Here is an 18,187-nt window from a genome sequence, read left to right as displayed (position 1 = left end):
TATCATGATCATCGGCACCACCGATAGCACAGCTTGATTACAGCTTTCCACCATCTTGCTCATCGGTAGCAGCACCATCACCACTGCCATCATTGTCAGCAGTGGCATCGCTACCACCATGCCCGTTATAATAGGTATCAATATAATTCGCAGCAATTTCCACCACTAAACCCACCACCATCATCATCAGCAGCATGATCACTATTACTACCATTACTTGTACCACCTCCACCAGCTTGATAGTTTTTTAATCTCGATTGAAATCTCATTTCTTGAGAACTGCTTTTTGTGTTTAGTTTGTTGTCCTTCCCCTGCACCTCCGATTAGCATGGTTGACTACTTGTGTGTTACCCAGCCGGGAGCGGTATTGTTGTGGCGAGTGCACTTCGCAATGAAACCCAGCATGTCTGTGTTAGCCGTGTCGGTGTGTGTGTGCGCCACCTGTGTGTGAGTTGCCTGTGTTAGCTCTTGGGGGCATCTGTGTGTTTGTCGCGCAGGAGAGGAACTTTACCTGAGCGGCTCATACCACGAGGCAGTGCACACCTGGCGGAGGGCGGTGCTGGAAGACACCGACTCAGGTACGGAACTGGAGCCGCGGCCGTCTGGCCTGCGGCTTGGCGATCGTGAGCACCCTTGTGCGGGATCGGTGACGGCTGATGTGCACCAAACTGTCACCGCCACGGCGAGTCGCATCACGGCAGAGGTCGCAAACGGGTTTTGATTCCTTACCCGTACCCGTACCCGGCCGCACCAGGGTCGCAAATGGGTACCCGTAACCATACCCTACCTGATACCCGGCTACCCGTACCCAGCCGGGTATCGGGTAGGGTACGGGTATCGGGTACCCGATTGCGACCTCTGGGATGAAGCCTTGTTGCAGGCGCGGGTGGGTTGATTCTAGGAACTTGAATTGTGAGAAGAGACAAGACGTTGGGAAATGAGTGACAAACGGTGACTCACCAGTGACTCACGGCCTACCCGTACCCGTACCCGGCCGCACCAGGGTCGCAAACGGGTACCCGAAACCCGGCCGGGTACGGGTAGCCGGGTACCTGATTGCGACCTCTGCATCACGGCGAGTGGCATTGCGGTGTAAACGGTGGCGATGGTTTTGCGGCAGGGGGGAGGCGTGGCGCTCACCTACAGACGCGGCACTGCCTGGCGCTGCTTTACGCTCACCTGCACGCGCTCCACCTGCTCCCCGCACTCTGCCTGTGCGACCGCATGGCCGCACGCCTCCTGCAACCGCACACCGACACAGGTGACTCGCACACATCCGAGACACATCCGAGACACATACAAAGATGAAGATCTCCTGTGTAGCTTTGAGAGCCTGTTGTGGTGAGTGCTGTTAGCACGGTGAAGGCGCTGTGGTCCGCGTCGCTAACCGCCGCCTCGTGCCGCTCGCTTCGCCCGCAGCGCCGGGGATTTGTGAGCGGGCGGCGCTGGCTGTGGTTCGCTCCATGGGCCGGTTCATGGCGGCATACTTCACCAACCGTGCACTCTACGTGTTCCCACCGCACAGCGTGCAGACGCTGCCGCCGCTGCACACGACGGCAGGTACGGGCCTGCGGCAAACACCCTGTCCGTCGCTCTTCACAATTCGGAGCAATCGTGCGTAATGTACTTAGCGCAGTGGGTACCGAGCGGAGTGGTGACGCTGCAGATGCTGAAAATGTCAGTGATTTTGATGATTGATGATGGTGAGACGATGATAACCATGATGATGATAAGAATGCGAGTCATTCCGGTGCGAGAGTGCGTGTGCTGATGCTGCTACTGGTGATTCTGCTGCTCATGCTGCTGCTGCTGCTGCTGATGGTCGCTTGTACCGTCGGCAGCTCCGCCCCAGCGGTGGCGCTTGCTGCCGGTGAGCCGCGCCGGCGTGAGCGCGAGCGCCCGGGCCCAGCGCGTGTCGTCGGCCTGGAGCCCCGAGTACGCGCTGGAGCTGCTGCTCGTGGCGGGGCTCCACGCGGAGGCCGTGTGGCTCGCGCGCACGCTCGGCGACTGGAAGACGGCGGTGGCCGTCGGCCTGGCGTACCGCTCGCACGACCACCACCACCAAAACCGCCACCTCCACCGGCGCCGCCACAACCGCAGTCTAGCTGGCGCCGATCCCGCGGGGTGAGTTGAGTTCGGGTTGCTAATCTTAACGCACGAGTCTCTCCTCGTGCGTTCGATTTTTTTTGGTTCGTTTGGCTGTTGGCATTGTGGTGACCCAGGTCACTTGATTACTTGATACAGCAATCGTGCTGTGACGGTTCCACCTGAAGCTTGTGTTGCCTCCGAAACGTCGTGATTTTTTATTTTACTTTTATTTATTTATTTACCTACGTGACTTTACCGAAAAAAACCTAAGAGTGTGACCCAGGTCACTCACTCTTGCAAATGAGACAGAATCAACTTGAAACCCGAAACTCGGTTCGATGAATAGTGACGGATTTTTTAATGCTTTCCAACTAATGCTGAAATCATTAATGCATTAACTCTGCCCACCCGTCCGTCCGTGTCTGTCACAAGTCGTAAAGATGATCCAAACAACATTGTGGAGATGGCCTTTGCAGTGAGGCCCCTTGTCGTCCATTTGATCTCCTAGGCCACCGCGGGTGTCGCTGCAACTCCCCGACGAGCTCCGACCCGCAAGGATCTTGCAGGAGAAGCTGCAGGCGCTGCTGCAGACGCCTTTAACGGCGCCGCAGATGGACCCGGACGGAGCTCGGGCGGCCGATGTAACAGCCGGCACCGCGTCCGGTAAGCACCGCATCGGCGGCGGCGGTGGTGGTTTCTGTCCGCGGGGCTGGTGGTCGAAATGGAAAAGTCTGCGCCACCACTCCCCCGGTGATGATGTCGAGCAGGAAGGCAGTAGCAGCCACACAATGAGTCAGTGCCGACACTTGCCACGGTTCCGGGGTCCTCTATACATTAAGTTGGAATCGGTCAATTAATGAGTTCACGTGGGAGGAAACCAGACCACCTGGAGAAAACCCACACATGTGAGCGGTACATGTGACTCTATAGGTATTGGTAGATGTCTCTGTACATGTGACAGTACGTGTGACGGTACGGGTGTTGGTAGGTGTCTCTGTACATGTGACGGTACGTGTGACGGTACGGGTATTGGTAGGTGTCTCTGTACATGTGATGGTACACGGAATGGTAGATGTCTTTGTACATGTGACGGTACACGTAATGGTAGATATCACTGTACATGTGCCACTGGCGGTTGCGGGGGGCGCGGTGAACCTTCACACACCTACCGCTCGCAGACTCCGCCGCCGCCGCCGACGAGGAGGGAGAGGACGATGCCCCGGACGCCCTGCTCGCCGCGCTGCGCGAGATGCTGCACGCGGCCGCCATGGCCGGGGTGGACGCGCTGGGCCCCGCGCTCGCCGGCGCCGTGGGGGCGGCCCGGGAGCGCGCCGGGGGCGGCTGCCTTGCCGGGCTGGTGCCGCCGGGCCTCTACCTGCCGGCGCCGCCGCTGTACTGCCCGCAGCTCGGCGTGGAGCTGCAGGTGCTTGCGCTGGGGCCGGGGCCGCGTTGGCAGTGGGTGCACACGGCAACGGAGAGCAGATGGTCGGCATCCGCGCAAAAGGGCCGTTGCTCAAAACGACGCCTGTTATTTGCTGTTGTATTTATTTATTATTCCACATTGTTCGTATTATTTTTATTATTTTACCTATCTATCAAATATCGACTATTTATTTATAATTGTATTTATTTAGTATTTGATTTCTTATTTAACCATTTTATTTATTTATTATATAGTATAATGTTATTTATTTAGTATCCGATCTATTTATTTATTTATCATTATATTTATCTGCTATTTTATTCATGTTATTTATTTATTATTTTATCTATCTATTATTTCATCTATCTATTATTTTATTAGTTTTGTTTATTATTTTATTTTACGCCTGTTATTTTTTTTTTCCTTTTAATCCCACAGTGTTATTGACGAGCATGGCGACCGTTATTGTCCACCCCACCGTATATTGATTCAGCCGCACATTCCACTATCCGGCCACACGCTCCACTGAAAACTCGTGAGATACACCGATCGCGTCCTACTAAGCGTCACCGTGCTCCGGGCTCCGACCCTGAGATGACCTCTGGGCTGTGATCCACACGGCACGCAGGCTCCGGAGTTCGCTGCTCTTGGAGGTCGGGAACTGACACGGTCGATAGAGAGTTCTGAGTCCCGGCTGAAGACCCCACTGGCTGTTTAACGCAGCGGCTCCTCTCTCTCTCCAGTTCTGTGTCGTTTCACCTCGGTCTATCTCCGGCTACTTCTCACTCATCCCTTCCTCCTTTGTAAGCATGCTGCTCTGAGATCCATTGTTTAACGGGGCCGTATAAATCTCCAAACTATTGCTACTCGGTATTTATTTTTCTGGAAGTGGAGAGTAAAAAAAAAGCAATTGTTGAAATGATGTCCAGCGTTCCGACCCCGGGGGTCACGGTCACACGGGGGCCAGAGGTCGCAACCGGGTACCCGATACCCGTACCCTACCCGATACCCAGCTACCCGTACCCAGCCGGGTACGGGTAGCCGTTTGCGACCCTGGTGCGGCCGGGTACGGGTAGGCCGTGAGGCACTCGTGAGTAACCGTTTGTCACTCATTTCGGGTAGGGTACGGGTAAGGAATCAAAACCCGTTCGCGACCTCTGACGGGGGCTAACGTGCGGTGCGGTGGTGCGCAGGAGGGTGACGACGCGGCGCTGGCGCAGGAGAAGCGCTCCCGGCACGGCGCGTCGAGCGCGCTGCAGCGGGCGCTGGCGCTGCTGCGCGCGTCGCGCTGCTCCCTCCCCGCCGCGCAGTGGTACATCCGCCGCCTGCAGAGAGTGCGGCGCACCGTGGGCAAGGTCCGCTGCCGCCTGAGAGAGAGGGAGAGAGTGTGTGTGTGCTGCGGTGTGGGTGGGGTGCGGTGCCCGGGAGAGGGTGGTGTGGTGCGGACAGTTTGCGGTGTATGAGCGCGAGCGAGAGAGCGAGCGGTGCGATGTGGACACGGTGCGGTGCTCTGTGATTGCTGTGCCTGCACCGGCAGCAGCAGCAGTAACAGCGTTGTCGTCATCGTCTTTAACATCAGCAGTAGCGGCGTCATTGTCGTCGTCGTCATCGTCGTCATCGTCGTCATCGTCGTCATCGTCGTCGTCATGGTCGTCATCATTGCCATCGTCGTCATCGTCTTCATCGTCGTCATCGTCGTCATCGTCTTCATCATCGTTATCGTCGTCATGGTCGTCGTCATCATCTTCATCGTCGTCATCGTCGTCATGGTCGTCATGGTCGTCATCGTCGTCATGGTCGCCATCGTCGTCATCGTCTCGTCTATTGCCGTGCGTTCTCCCCTGATAGATCCGTGCCAAGGAGGGGCGGCCGCCCCCCAAGCCGCTGCCCCCCTCCCTGCTGGCGTACACGAGGATGCGGGGAGTCGCGCTCGAGCGAGCCGGGGCCGAGGGGCAAGGCACGACGGCGCGCGTTCTTGGTAACGGTTCTCGCAGTCACCGACTATTTGATTCGTCGGGGGTCAAGGGTCGGGATCGTGGTTTTGGGGACACGATTTTGGGGTCACGATTTTTGCGACACTGCGTGTTGCTCTTAACGGTTCCTCCTCTCGATGTGATTCGATCGATTCATATTCTTAGGTTTTTCCGGTAAAGTCACGTAGATAAAAAATTAAAATTAATAAAAGTAGAATAAAAATAAAATAAAAATCACGACGTTTCGGAGGCAACACAAGTGGTACAGCTGTCGTGCTGTGACGGTTCCACCTGAAGACGGAAGCTTGTGTTGCTTCCGAAACGTCGTGATTTTTATTTTTATTTTACTTTAATTTTAATTTTTTACCTACGTGACTTTACCGAAAAAACCTAAGAATATGAATCCTTGCAGTCACGAAAGCTTCAAATCTAGAATTCGATCGATTCTTAGAATCACGATTCGATTCGCAAATAGATCCGCAGTTTTCTTTCTCCTGTGGTGCGTGTAAGGATGTATTATAGTGGCATCGTCAAGTCAAGTTCATTTGTTTAACCAGGCGAGAACTCTAGAGATAAGGATGAAAAGCAGTAACATGAAAACAAGCGCAACAACGGAGAAAATAGAAATTGGAGCAATACCAACTGCATCACAGTCGTGTGAATTTGCAAAATCTGTAAAAGCTTATTAATTTTTTTAATGGAATGTTGGACTTTAACCTGGCCATGTGGCTCAGTGGTAGAGTGAGCGGCTCACAATCGGAAGGTTCCGAGTTCAGATCCTGGCTGGGGATCGATGAAACGAGTGCCATGTTGTGGGGAAGTCAAAAGTTGCTGGCCTACGGATGGATCTGTCCCGCCATAGGAATGTAGAATTTCCACCACTGGCTCTGCAGGGCTGTGAACAGAAGATGAACGCTCATGCCTCAATGCTCATTTGAGCAGGGAATCACTTGGACGTTGACTTTCACCCAGAGGTCGCAATCGGGTACCCGATATCCGTACCCTACCCGATACCCGGCTACCCGTACCCGGCTGGGTACGGGTACCTGTTTGCGACCCTGGTGTGGACGGGTACGGGTAGCCGGGTAGGCCGTGAGTCACTGGTGAGTCACCGTTTGTCACTCATTTCCCAACGTCTTGTCTCTTCTCACAATTCAAGTTCCTAGAATCAACCGACCCGCGCCTGCAACATGGCTTCATCCTAGAGGTCGCAATTGGGTACCCGATACCCGTACCCTACCCAATACCCGGCCGGGTACGGGTAGGGTACGGGTACCGGTACCCGGTTGTGACCCTGGGTGCGGCCGGGTATGGGTACGGGTAAGGAATCAAAACCCGTTTGCGACCTCTGCTTTCACCTGAGCCGTGATCCCCTCCGTATCCCCGGCCCTGTGTGCGTGCGTGCGTCACATGACCCAGGTTGCTTCCGTGAGCTCTGTGCCCTCTGCTTCCTGCTGCACATGCGCGACCGCCTCTCCGAGTGCTGCCGCAAGTACCAGGCGGCGCACGACAGCCTGCACAGCGTGCAGGTAGCACCACCAGCACCACCACCACCACCACCACCACGCGGGCCGGTGACCTCCTCCCACTCAGCACCACCAGCCGCACGGCGCCATCGAGGCGTGGGGAGAGAGGCTCGCGGGACTGACCATCCTGTCGACCGTTCGTTCTGTAGTCGGAGAGGTCGTGTCGTGTCCATTGCCCGCTCGCGCCACTACTGGCGGAAAGGGCCTCCATGAGACCGGAGCCTTAGACAGCTGCTCTCTGTGCGGTACTTGGTCTACTCTTCCACGACGGCCAGACGTCTTGGAGGAGGTGGGCTTACCCACATTATTTTCCCACCACACGTCAGCTTACTGTGGTGCCGAACCCATTTCTACTGCTGGGTGGACAAGAGGCATCAGGGGGCATTTGAGAAACTCGCCCCCATTGCCTAAACTGTCGCCACGTCGGGAGGTGGAATCGAACCGGCGACCTCTGGATTGCCAGCGTGCTGACCGTTACAGCACGGCGTGTAACATCACGTTATTACAAAATGAAAAGAGTCGGGACGGAACAGTGAAATCACGATAACGTCCATATGGTGTGATAACTCCTCCCATGAATGCCCCAGCAATCTCAGCTGAGCCGCCGCGAGTTCTGTAAAGACGCACGTGAATTCCTGAATTCCCGCACGGCGATTAGTTTGACGAATTGTCGACATCGGGGGGGGGGGGGGGGGGTTGCGAGCGCGGGCAGCGCCATCTGAGCTCTCGCCGTTGTTGCCGCTCGCTCAGCAACAGCGCGGCTCGGTGTTCGCGTTCGACGGCGCGGTGACGGCGCAGTGCGAGGCGGTGTTGGCGTGGGCCTGCCGCCTGCTGCCCTTCGCACGCTTCCTGCACGCCGAGGAGATGCTGCAGGACCTCGTGCTCAGCCTCGTCGCAGAGCTGCCCCCCACACGACAGGTCCGGCACGGAGGGGGGTGGGCCGGGGGGGGGGGGGGTGGTGGGGGGGTGGTGCCAGGGAGGGGAGGGGTGGCGGGCAAGGGGAAGGGTGAGAGGGGAGCGGTTGGACGCGAGGAGCTGTGACGGAGAGGCAGGACACTTGCCAGCGCATTTGTCTACGGTGCTGTTCAACTGTAGTGCTCGCGCTTCTTGTTGCCGCTACCGCTGTGATGGCGCCAGATGGTGGAGATTCTGGCGCAGGCGTTCCCGGACGCGGAGGGGGTGCGCGTGCCGCTGCAGGACAAACACCGCTCGCTGCTCAAGCGCCTGCGCTTTGTCTACGTGCAGGGTACGGGGCGTGCAGCTCCTGCTGGTGGCCACACCACCACCACCACCACGAGCACAGCAGCTTGGGCTCCCACGCACCACACACACCACACCCACCACACAAACTACAGACAACACATCAGAGGTCGCAATCGGGTACCCGATACCCGTACCCTACCCGATACCCGGCTACCCGTACCCGGACGGGTACGGGTACGGGTAGCCGTTTGCGACCCTGGTGCGGCCGGGTACGGGTACGGGTAGGCCGTGAGTCACTGGTGAGTAACCGTTTGTCACTCCCAACGTCTTGACTCTTCTCACAATTCAAGTTCCTAGAATCAACCCACCCGCGCCTGCAACATGGCTTCATCCCAGAGGTCGCACTCAGGTACCCGATACCCGTACCTTACCCGTACCCGGCCGGGTACGGGTAGGGTATCCATTTGCGACCCTGGTGCAGCCGGGTACGGGTACGGGTAAGGAATTAAAACCCGTTTGCGACCTCTGCAACACATACACAACAACAACAACCACCATTCGCCACTAAGGGGCATTGACGTCACCAGGGTGCTTGTGCCAGGCTAAACACATACACTCACCACACACCACACACACCACATCTACGCTACACTGCATACAGAGTACACACACACCACACTCATGGCACACACTCCGCACATCTGTCCAAGCTGCTTTGTGCATCATCGTCATCATCATCATCATTATTATTATCATCGTTACGTATTGTGAAGTATTGTGATGACGATGACGACGATGACGATGATGGTTCTTGTCACCATTGTGCAGACGCAGGGGAGGGGTCGTCGGAGCAGCAGAGCGTGTCTCTGTGTCTGGACGAGCAGCAGGAACGCCGCGACCGCTTCCTGGCGCGCGTCGCACGCACCACGGGCCCCGTGCTCGCCCACATCTGGGAGCCCGCCGCCAATGACGACCACGGGGACGACGACGACGACGCCTCCGTGTCCGCCGCCAGGTTTCGTCCGCTGCTGCGCTCCGGTTCGGCCGACTCGGAGAGCGCCGGCAACGCGGACGAGCCGGCGGCGGCGGCGGCGGTGCTGGGGGCCCCGGATCCAGGCGCGAGCAGAAAGCGGCCGGCGGTTCGGTGCTTCTCCGATTCGCTGGTGCGGCACGGCGCCGTGCCGGGCGGGGGTTTGTCGGGGAGCAAGGCGCCGGCGTCGTCGTCGCCCTCGTCGGCCGGGGCGACGACGCCGGTGGCCGCGGCGGAGTCGTCGGGGAAGACGCCGGTGAGGAAGGGATTGTCGCTCGACGGGCGGGTGGGCGCCGCGGCGAGGAGGAGACGGGCGAGCGGTGGTGACAGCAAATCGCCGTTCCGCGATGAGTGGTCCGATCCCGGGAGCCGCGTTGCAGCCGGAAACGCCGGCACCGATCTGGCGCACGGCACTGGCACAGAGGGAGCGGCGGCGGCGGCATCGGCGTCGCTGCCGCCTGTCGGGAGCTGGGAGTTCGAGCTGGAGGACGACGAGTACCTGGACTTCCTCGACCTCTTCCTGGGCTACGTGCTCGAGCGTGACTTGGCGGGCGGCGCCGGGCAAGACGACGGGGCAGCCGACTCGGTGCCGCTGCTGGCGCCGTTCACCGAGCTGCTGCGGCGACGCGAGCTCACGTCGCTGGCGTTTGAGGCGCAGGCAATGCTGAAGCGCTGGGTGGAGCGGCAAGGCGGCGCCCACCGGCCGCTGGCGCGAACTAACAGCCTCCCGGCGGCGCGTGAGCGCAAGCGCGGCCGGGCGATCGCGGGGACCGGCGGCGCCACCGCCGCACCCGACGAGAAGCCTCCGTTTGAAGCCGGCACGCTCTACCCGGCGCTCGCCGGCCTCTACGCGGAGCTCCGTCCGGAGAGCGGCACGAGCGGGAACCGGTCTCGCGTGAGCCGGAGCGCGGACGCGGTTAAAGAACGTCCCGTACCGAGGGCAGCCGGCGCGACGGGGATCGGCCCGGAGGCACCGTTCGCGAGAGTCGGCCCCTTCGGCCCCCCGCCCTCGAAGCTCTTCGAGGGCGCGAGGAGTAAACCGGCGCCGCTCGCCGGTGAGACGGTGCGGGAGGCTCCGAGCGGTGGGCTCTTCTGGGCGCGGCGGCAGGCGCAGGCGGATGTAGGACGACTCCCGGCGGACGAGTCGGAGGGATCGTGGCTCGAGTTGAGCAGCGCTGGCGCTTGGGGACGCCACCCTCGGCTGACCGGTGGCGCCCACGCAGCGGGAAAGTCCCGTGAAGGAGCGGCCGGATCGCAGGAGGTGAGCGCTCGTGCCGAGCGATGCCCATGTCCGTTTAGAGGAGAATGCAACGCGGAGAACAGGTTCGGAAGGTTCCCCTGCTCGTAAGCGCTCGATGAGCAATAATATTGGGGGCGTTGGTGGCAGGATGGCCGCAGGCCCTGATGAGGCTGCGCGGCACAGATATCGGCTCGGTCGAACATTCGGCTAGACTCTTCCAGCTCCTGAATGTGCCCACGGTAAGCAGTGCACGCGAAAGAGAGAACAGGTGCTGGATCGGTCATCGGACAGCAAGGCGCACGGTACATCGGCGAGAGCGCTGGGCGAGATGACCTCGTTCTGCTCCCCCAAGATGCCCCCAGTAAGCGGGTCGTGCGTGGCATGAGCCTCACCTCGTTGCCTCGCCCACCCACCGCAGGTGAGGGAGAGGATGGCCAGCGCGGAGGGGAAGCTGCTGGAGTGGATGGTGCGCTGGGCTGATCGGCGCCGGCCCACGCCGGGACACCGCGCCAAAAGAGCGACCGGGGAAGGAGGGGACGGCGCGGTCATGAGGGTTCGCACGTCCACGGCGGCCCTCCTCACCAGCCTGTGGTTGCTGGAGCGCCGGCAGGGCCAGCGGGGCGCCCCCAGCCCTGGGCAGCAGGTACCGATGTCGCCCGCGCCGTCGTCACGGCCACGCGGCAGCGCGCAAGCCTCTCGCTCCGGAGGTTCGCAGTTGGAATCCGAACAGGCCCGTCGTTGGTTACGGCTGTGGTCGCGTGTTTTAGCAAACAGGAATACGCGCCGTCGAGCAAAACGGGTAGGACATTGTGTGCCAGCTTCAGGGTCCAAATTGTCAAATTCGACAAGTACCTGCAAATTAAATTTTGATTTAAAGCTTTCGTGACTGCAGGGATTCATCTTCTTGGTTCTTTCGGTAAAGTCACGTAGAAGGGAAATAATAAAATAATAAAAATAAAACGTAATAAAATAATTATTTTAAAATAATAAAAATAAATAAAACATAATAAAATAGCTGTATCAAGTAAAGAGAGAGGCGTTTCATGTTGGTGCGACAGGACACGGTGGTGGGGTCGGCGCGGGTGAAGGTGTCGCAGCGATCATCGGAGAAGGGGGGCAGCACGGACACCGGATACCACGGCTCCTCCGACACCCCGCCCCCTCCTCCCCGCACCACCGCCCAGCGCTCCAGGCTCGCTCGCCACAACTCGGCAGGGTGAGTAAGAAATCCACGGTATCCTCATGGTGCGCCGCACTGGACTTGCCAACACGTTGGCTGTGTTGCGGCCCTGTGCAGGCGGAGAGGGCTGTTGGATCACGCGCACTCGTGAAACTCGCGACCGGTGGGCGTCGAGGTCACCATCTCCCGGCTTGCCATCTTTATTCCATCTGTATGGGGATGGAGGTTTTCCCAACCTCGCACGCTTGGGTTTACTCCGCGCGTATCAACACTCGTCCGTGGTGTTGGAGAAACATCCCCGTATTGGACCCCACAGAGCTTGGGCAATTTCTGGCACCGGTATCTGGCAGCTTTCACCGCTCGTCTCTCGATTCCCGCACCTCTGATTCATTCCCTCTCTTGAGAGTGAGCGATCTGCGCGCGTTGCAAATTGCGCATCATCATCACGATTAACGATTATCATCGGCGTGGCGCCCACGAGGCCAGGCGCATCCTCTGTGGACCGGAGGCCCATTCGTCGTGGCCGTGCGGTGCGTGCGACCGTGCCCTTCCGCCCCTCGTTTGCGCCCTCCAGGCCGGTGCTGGGTCCTCGGACGCAAGTGGCGACGGTTCACCCGGCGCTGGGGGAGGAGGAGGAGGAGGACCTCGCGACTCCCATCGCTGGCGACGAGCTTGAGACGTCGGATTCGGACGTCGACGACGTGCGAGACTCGCGGGACGACGACGCCGATCGGCAGCTCGTACCACACGGTGACTCTGCCAGGGGCAGCTGCCAATTCAATCAATGAGCCAATTAACTAATGCAGTTGCCCATTGAATCGTTTGCGTACCGTGTCTTTGGGGTCGTCTCCACGCGTCCGGTGACCCAGAGGAATCCCGATGCCAGATGGTAGGATCCATTTAGGGTAGATCTATGGGGTCTTTGTGAGTTTGTGAGTCTCTGTGTGATTCAAAGAGAAAATGTCGGGGGACTGTCGGGGCAGAACTTGGAGTCTGCAGTCGATACCACATTGGGAAGTGGGTTTAAAATTGAGTTGCAAGATTTGAGGATACGACAACAACAACAACAGACAGACAGAGTGAGTTAAATAAAAGCGTGTAAAATATCGGTTTTGAATGTCATACAACAAGCATTACTCTCAAGTGAGTGGGAGAGTGCTGCCCTCTGCTGCGCGTGGAGCACACATCACTTGAAGCAGTAGGGATCTCAGACGTAGCTCTGCGACATCCGCTTCTGCGGGCGTCGCAGGCAGCATCGCAGCCTTGAAGCTTACTCTGTGAATGCGTGTCGCGTCGCTCCGTGCGTCGATGCCCCGGCAGGACGCGGCCGGGACGAGTCGAGGGACGAGAGCTCGGGCGAGGGTAGCCGGGCCGAGTCGCCCACGTCATCCCCGTGGTCGCCCACCGCCTCCGTCGTCAAGCCTTGCCGCAAGTCCAGCCTCAGCTTCCTGCGCGAGGAGGTGAGAGGAAGGGCCGCGGGGAAGCGGAGGGGGGACGATGGCGAGAGAGGGAAAGGAGGGGGGAGATGGGCAGAGGAACGGGAGAGAATAGGATGAGACCGAGGAGGAGAGGCGTGGGGGGGGGGGAGGAGGAAGAGAGGTGAGAGCGGCGAAGATGAGGGGAGAGGATGAGATGAGGCGGGGAGGAGTAGGTGAGAGGAGAGGGAGGGGAGATGAGGATTAGAGATCAGGGGAGAGGAGTAGAGAGGATAGATGAGGAGGGAGATGTAAGGAGGGGTTAAGAAGGAGAGGAATAGATGAGGGGAGGAAGTGATAGGAGGGCATGAGGGGAGGAGGAGAGACTGACGGTGGGATGGAAGATTGGGCCAGTTTGCTCTGTGTCCCAGTTGAGCCTCCCAGAAACTCTCCGGCTTCAGACAAAATTGCATGCGGCAAAGTGGAATTAACAGCTGAGCGCTCGTTGTCTTTGCCTGCAACAGGACCCTGGGCTTCAGCTGGGACTCCTGCAGCAGCAGGAGGGATCTGCATTCAGGTGGGGTCACCACTCCCGGCGTCCGTGTCGTCTGTGTCTGTGAACACCCGACAGTCAGTGGGGAGCGGTGGCACAGTGATTTGCGCGCTTCGATACTGGTCCAGAAACCCAAGTTCGATTCTCACTTACAAACCAATAACAGTGGCGGCCCGAGTTCGATTCCCGCTCACGGCCACCAACACCAAGCGACGATTATTTGAACCGGTCCTAGACCTCCCCTAGGTTGACTCGGCCATAAACGCGTACCTGGTGCGGTGTGTAAATATCAGCATTGGAGAGACAAAGGCGGCTGGACGTGGTGTTGGCCGGGCGTGGTGTTCGCAACTCACCACCGTGCCGGCCTTCATAGGCACTGCTCGCTAACATCACTTGCTTCAAAAATCTGTCAAAGGCTATACAGGTGATCTTTGTCTGTGTTGTGTGTGTGTGTAAGTGAATGTGTGTGTTCATAACGATGAGCGGAGTGCCATGCGGCCATAGCATAGCAAGTTGGCATAGTAGGGAGCACATGCGGTGCATCTGCAGTCAACCCACAGCACCTGGGTCTGTCCCGTGACCTGCCAGCAAGATTTGTGCACCTAACCTGGCACCATCGCTATGGTGACATCACCACCTGGGGTCACCACCTTTTCCACTATAGACCAAACACAGGCATATTTCTCAGTCAGCACTCGGTCTGTTATCAGCACTGTGGAGTCTCCGGTGATAAAGTTCGACACAGCAATTACCGGTACCAGATCTCGGTACAAGTCAATTTCTTCATCCACCCAAGCACAGACGCCAATTCCTGTACTACCCAGGTGAAACCTGGGCTGGTTGTGGCCCTATCACCACCACTTAGTGGTGAAGGGCAGCAGTGGTTGTTGTTGTTGTTGTAAGGCCAACTACCAGCTACACTCCTGCTGCCTATGAAGTGTAGTCTGGTGTAGCTGTCACTTAGTGGCAGCTGTTGCTGCTGCTGCTGCTGTTGTTGCAAGGCCATCTACTCCTTCTGGTTATGAAGTGTCGACTGATTTAGCTGTCGCTTGATGGAAGCTGTGACGTTGTAAACGTCACAGCTTTTAATTTGTGGCAGCTGTTGCTGTTGTAAGGCCAGCTACTCCCACGAGTTAACAAAGTGTCGTCCAGTGTAGCGATCAGTGGCAGCTATTGCTGCTGCTATTGTTGCAAGGCCAGCTACCCGGCCCAAGGTTGTGAAGTTTACTCTGGCATAGCTGCCAGTTGTAGCTGTTGCTGCTGCTGTTGTTGCAAGGCCAGCTACTTGGCCCCAGGCTGTGAAGTTTCCTCCGGTGTAGCTGTCAGTGGCAGCAGCTGCTGCTGATATTGCAAGGATGGCTACTCCCTCTAGTTACGAAGTGTAGTCCGGTTGGATGCTGCTGCCGTTGTTGCAAGGCCAGCTACTTGGCCCCAGGCTGTGAAGTTTATTCCGGTGTAGCTGTCAGTGGCAGCAGCTGCTGCGGCTGCTATTGCTATTGCAAGGATGGCTACTCCCTCTAGTGTAGTCCGTTTGGATGCTGCTGCTGTTGTTGCAAGGCCGGCTACCCCGGCCCCAAGGCTGTAAAGTTTCCTCCGGTGTAGCTGTCACGCGCTAGGCAAACAACCGTGCGACCCACGCCGCGTGGCCACGCCAAGTGCGACCGCTGCCAGGCAACTGTGTTTAGAGATCGCGGGTGAGAGTGGGGCGGGGGGGGGCGGTGGTGTTTGGGACACGGAGACGTCCACGTGGACGTGGTGCTCGCGGATTCTTCACTCTGCCCGCCCGCCCGCCCGCCCGCCGCCACCGCCGCTGCTCGCGTGACGAGAGAGGTAGAGTTACCGTGAGAAGTTTGGTTGAACTGTTTAGAAGAAATGATGGTCGTTGTCGTCGTCAATGGTTATGACGATAGGCGTAAGGGAATGTTGGTCATCTGTGTTTTTGGGGGTCTAAAGCAAAAATATATGTTAAGGAATGTGTTGTGAAATATCTAGTGTATAGTGAATGACATGTGTTTGAATGTAGTCGATTGTATATTAGAAAGCATAGTGAGTTATATAATTTTGTTCACTTTCTCCTGTCTCATCTGATGTTATTTGTGCCATTTGGTTGTGTTATTTGTGTTGTCTTGTTATTGTAGTTGTGCTGTCTGGTTGTGTTGTTTTTGGTTGTCTTGTTATGTTATTTTGTGTTCGTGTTATTTGTGCTATCTGGTTGTGTATTTCTGTTTGTATTGTAATGTTATTTGTGTTGTGTGGTTGTGTTATTCGTGTTATACGTAATAATGTTATTTGTGCTGTCTGGTTGTGTTGTATTGTAATGTATTTGCACTGCTTGGTTGTGTTATTCGTGTTGTATGTAATGTTATGTATGCTGTCTGGCTGTGTTATTGTGTCATCTTGTTATGTTATTTGTGCCTTCTGGTTCCTATTCCAATACCGCGTTGTCTCCGCAGAGGGACGGTGGCCGTGTGAGTGAGCGAGTCAGCGAGTGATGGAGCGCGTGCGTGGGTGCTCCCGTCACTATTGCGTGGGCAAACCCCAGCACGGTCGCTCTCGCAAACGATGCTCTGCCTGGCCTCCTGAGCTCGCACCGGGTTCAACAAAACACGCTCGAAACTCGATCACCGCCACGATTGTTCAGGACCGATCCTTCGCTCCGAGCGGCGCCCACCGACGGGAGTCGATGGCGTCGCTGCACGGGGAGTCGAGGGCTCGGGCTGCGGGGGAGCTGAGAGAGGGGGGCGCGGGGGGTCGAGCTACGCGGAGGACCCCAAGCTCTGCAGCCGACGGCCGGCTCTGGGTCATCGCGGGTCGCCTTCATGGAGGAGGTTCAGCGCTTTGCCCAGTGAGGAGTCGTCGGGAGTCAGCGTCATCGTCAATAGCATCGTCGTCCGCTGATACCCGCGCGGGTTTTCTCGGTTTGTGCTACAATGCAACCCTCTGATGCGATTTTGAGTTGTGTCACGCGGTGTCCCCGTAGACGCTCAAACATTCACGAGGTGGCGCTGCCAAATCGAGCAGGCCCAGCCCACCACCGCCCCGGTACAGGATTAGTTTTTTATGAAATGGAAGATATCTGTGAGATGCCGATGCTATGCGAGCGTGCTTGCACTTTACAGACGGGCAGAGCCGTGGAGTCCGATTTGTCTTTTGCCAAAGCTTGCCGCTCTACGGCGCGTTTTCTGGTTGCGTTTTGCTCCACGCGCTGAGAGTTTCCTCTGAACGCTGGGAGTTCAGTTCCTGGAGAAGCTCCCAGCACGTGCCGTGAAATGTCGGACGGCGTGCCCGTCGCCACGAGAACACCCGGGAGAGCCGTAGACCACCATCCTCTCCATCTTCTTCCTGCCGTTGTTTCACGCGTGCTGCATCTGCCACTGCATTGCCCGACTCCGCGGCATGCCCCGTGTCCCGCACGCGACAGTTCACGTGCAATTCGGTTGCTTCCGAGGATGATTGTGCGTCTTTCACGACAGTTTTCTTCTAGATTTTAAGCTTTCGTGACTGCAAGGATTCATATTCTTAGGTTTTTTCGGTAAAGTCACGTAGGTAAAAAATGTTAATTAATAAAGTAAAATAAAAATAAAACAAAAACACGACGTTTCGGAGGCAACACAAGCTTCCGTCTTCAGGTGGAACCGTCACAGCACGTTGCCTCCGAAACGTCGTGATTTTGTTTTATTTTACTTTATTAATTTTAATTTTTTACCTACGTGACTTTACCGAAAAAACCTAAGAATATGGTTTTTCTTTTCTTGTTTATTTTTACACAGTTGCCGAGCACGGGCTCAAAGGCCAAAACCATCAAGCAGCCAGAACAAACACTACTGTCAAAGTTGTCATAGCGATAAGAATTAACGCATTTCTTGCGTGAGCAAAGTTATTATGAGGGCTTTGAAAAGAGACGATGGGTGGGAATTTCAAAGTGGAGCAGAGAAGTTTAGCGACCTGCAGTGTGGAGCGTGAGTGATTGAGGAGTGAGTGGGTGAGTCATTGGTGAGTGTGTTGTTGTGACCTGCAGTGTGGTGGTTGAACGCAGTGGTGGATGAGATTAAACAATTGGTGTCTTGTAGACCGAATTTCTCGACATGTGAAGAGGAATCAATGGGTGACATTTTAGTCGATAATCCTGTTTTTTTTTGTTTTTGAATGATGCCCTACATCCTGTCTGGCAGACTCAGCAGCACAACTTCATATCCATGATGCAGGCAGTGGCGATGTCACTGCCCGGCTTCATGAGCTCCGACCAGAGCAGGCACCCTCCTCCTCCACCTTCTGTGCCACCACCGCCCTCACCACCGCACTCCCACCACGATCGTGCTGATCACGACCGCTACCACCACAGTCGTACGCACCACGATCAGACTTACCGTGGTCATGTCCACCACGATCGCGGCAACCACAATCACACTCAACGCGACCGCAACCACCACAATCATGCCAGCCACGATTCCAACCACCATGATGAGACCCACCGTGAACACACCCACGCGAGCTACCGGCAGCAGCCACCAACTCCACCACCAGTACCAGTACAACCACCACCATCGCCACCACCA

At 57.0% G+C, this 18,187-nt stretch overlaps 1 protein-coding gene across 1 annotated transcript in view; it reads left to right on the top strand.

Annotated features, from left to right (window-relative positions):
* LOC133350787 (ciliogenesis and planar polarity effector 1-like) overlaps nt 1-18,181 on the top strand; it is a gene marked incomplete at its 3' end in the record, with an annotated part of 36,096 nt that extends 17,915 nt beyond the window's left edge. The window contains 21 exon segments of the mRNA XM_061565522.1: nt 498-578; nt 1,121-1,261; nt 1,420-1,560; nt 1,842-2,124; nt 2,597-2,751; nt 3,267-3,511; nt 4,705-4,866; nt 5,360-5,489; nt 6,904-7,013; nt 7,761-7,928; nt 8,148-8,256; nt 9,042-10,504; nt 10,902-11,126; nt 11,542-11,699; nt 12,238-12,413; nt 12,984-13,123; nt 13,603-13,655; nt 16,273-16,307; nt 16,310-16,419; nt 16,421-16,483; nt 17,804-18,181. Of these exon segments, the coding sequence (XP_061421506.1) occupies nt 498-578; nt 1,121-1,261; nt 1,420-1,560; nt 1,842-2,124; nt 2,597-2,751; nt 3,267-3,511; nt 4,705-4,866; nt 5,360-5,489; nt 6,904-7,013; nt 7,761-7,928; nt 8,148-8,256; nt 9,042-10,504; nt 10,902-11,126; nt 11,542-11,699; nt 12,238-12,413; nt 12,984-13,123; nt 13,603-13,655; nt 16,273-16,307; nt 16,310-16,419; nt 16,421-16,483; nt 17,804-18,181 (4,526 nt within the window).
* Nucleotides 18,182-18,187: the final 6 nt, after the last annotated feature.

This window comes from Lethenteron reissneri, chromosome 4, assembly GCF_015708825.2.
Source record: "Lethenteron reissneri isolate LAM-NWPU_2019-01 chromosome 4, ASM1570882v1, whole genome shotgun sequence".
NCBI classification, from domain to species: Eukaryota; Metazoa; Chordata; class Hyperoartia; order Petromyzontiformes; family Petromyzontidae; genus Lethenteron; species Lethenteron reissneri.
The sequence above is the reverse complement of the archived record's forward strand: the minus strand, read 5'-3'. Positions and strand labels throughout refer to the sequence as shown.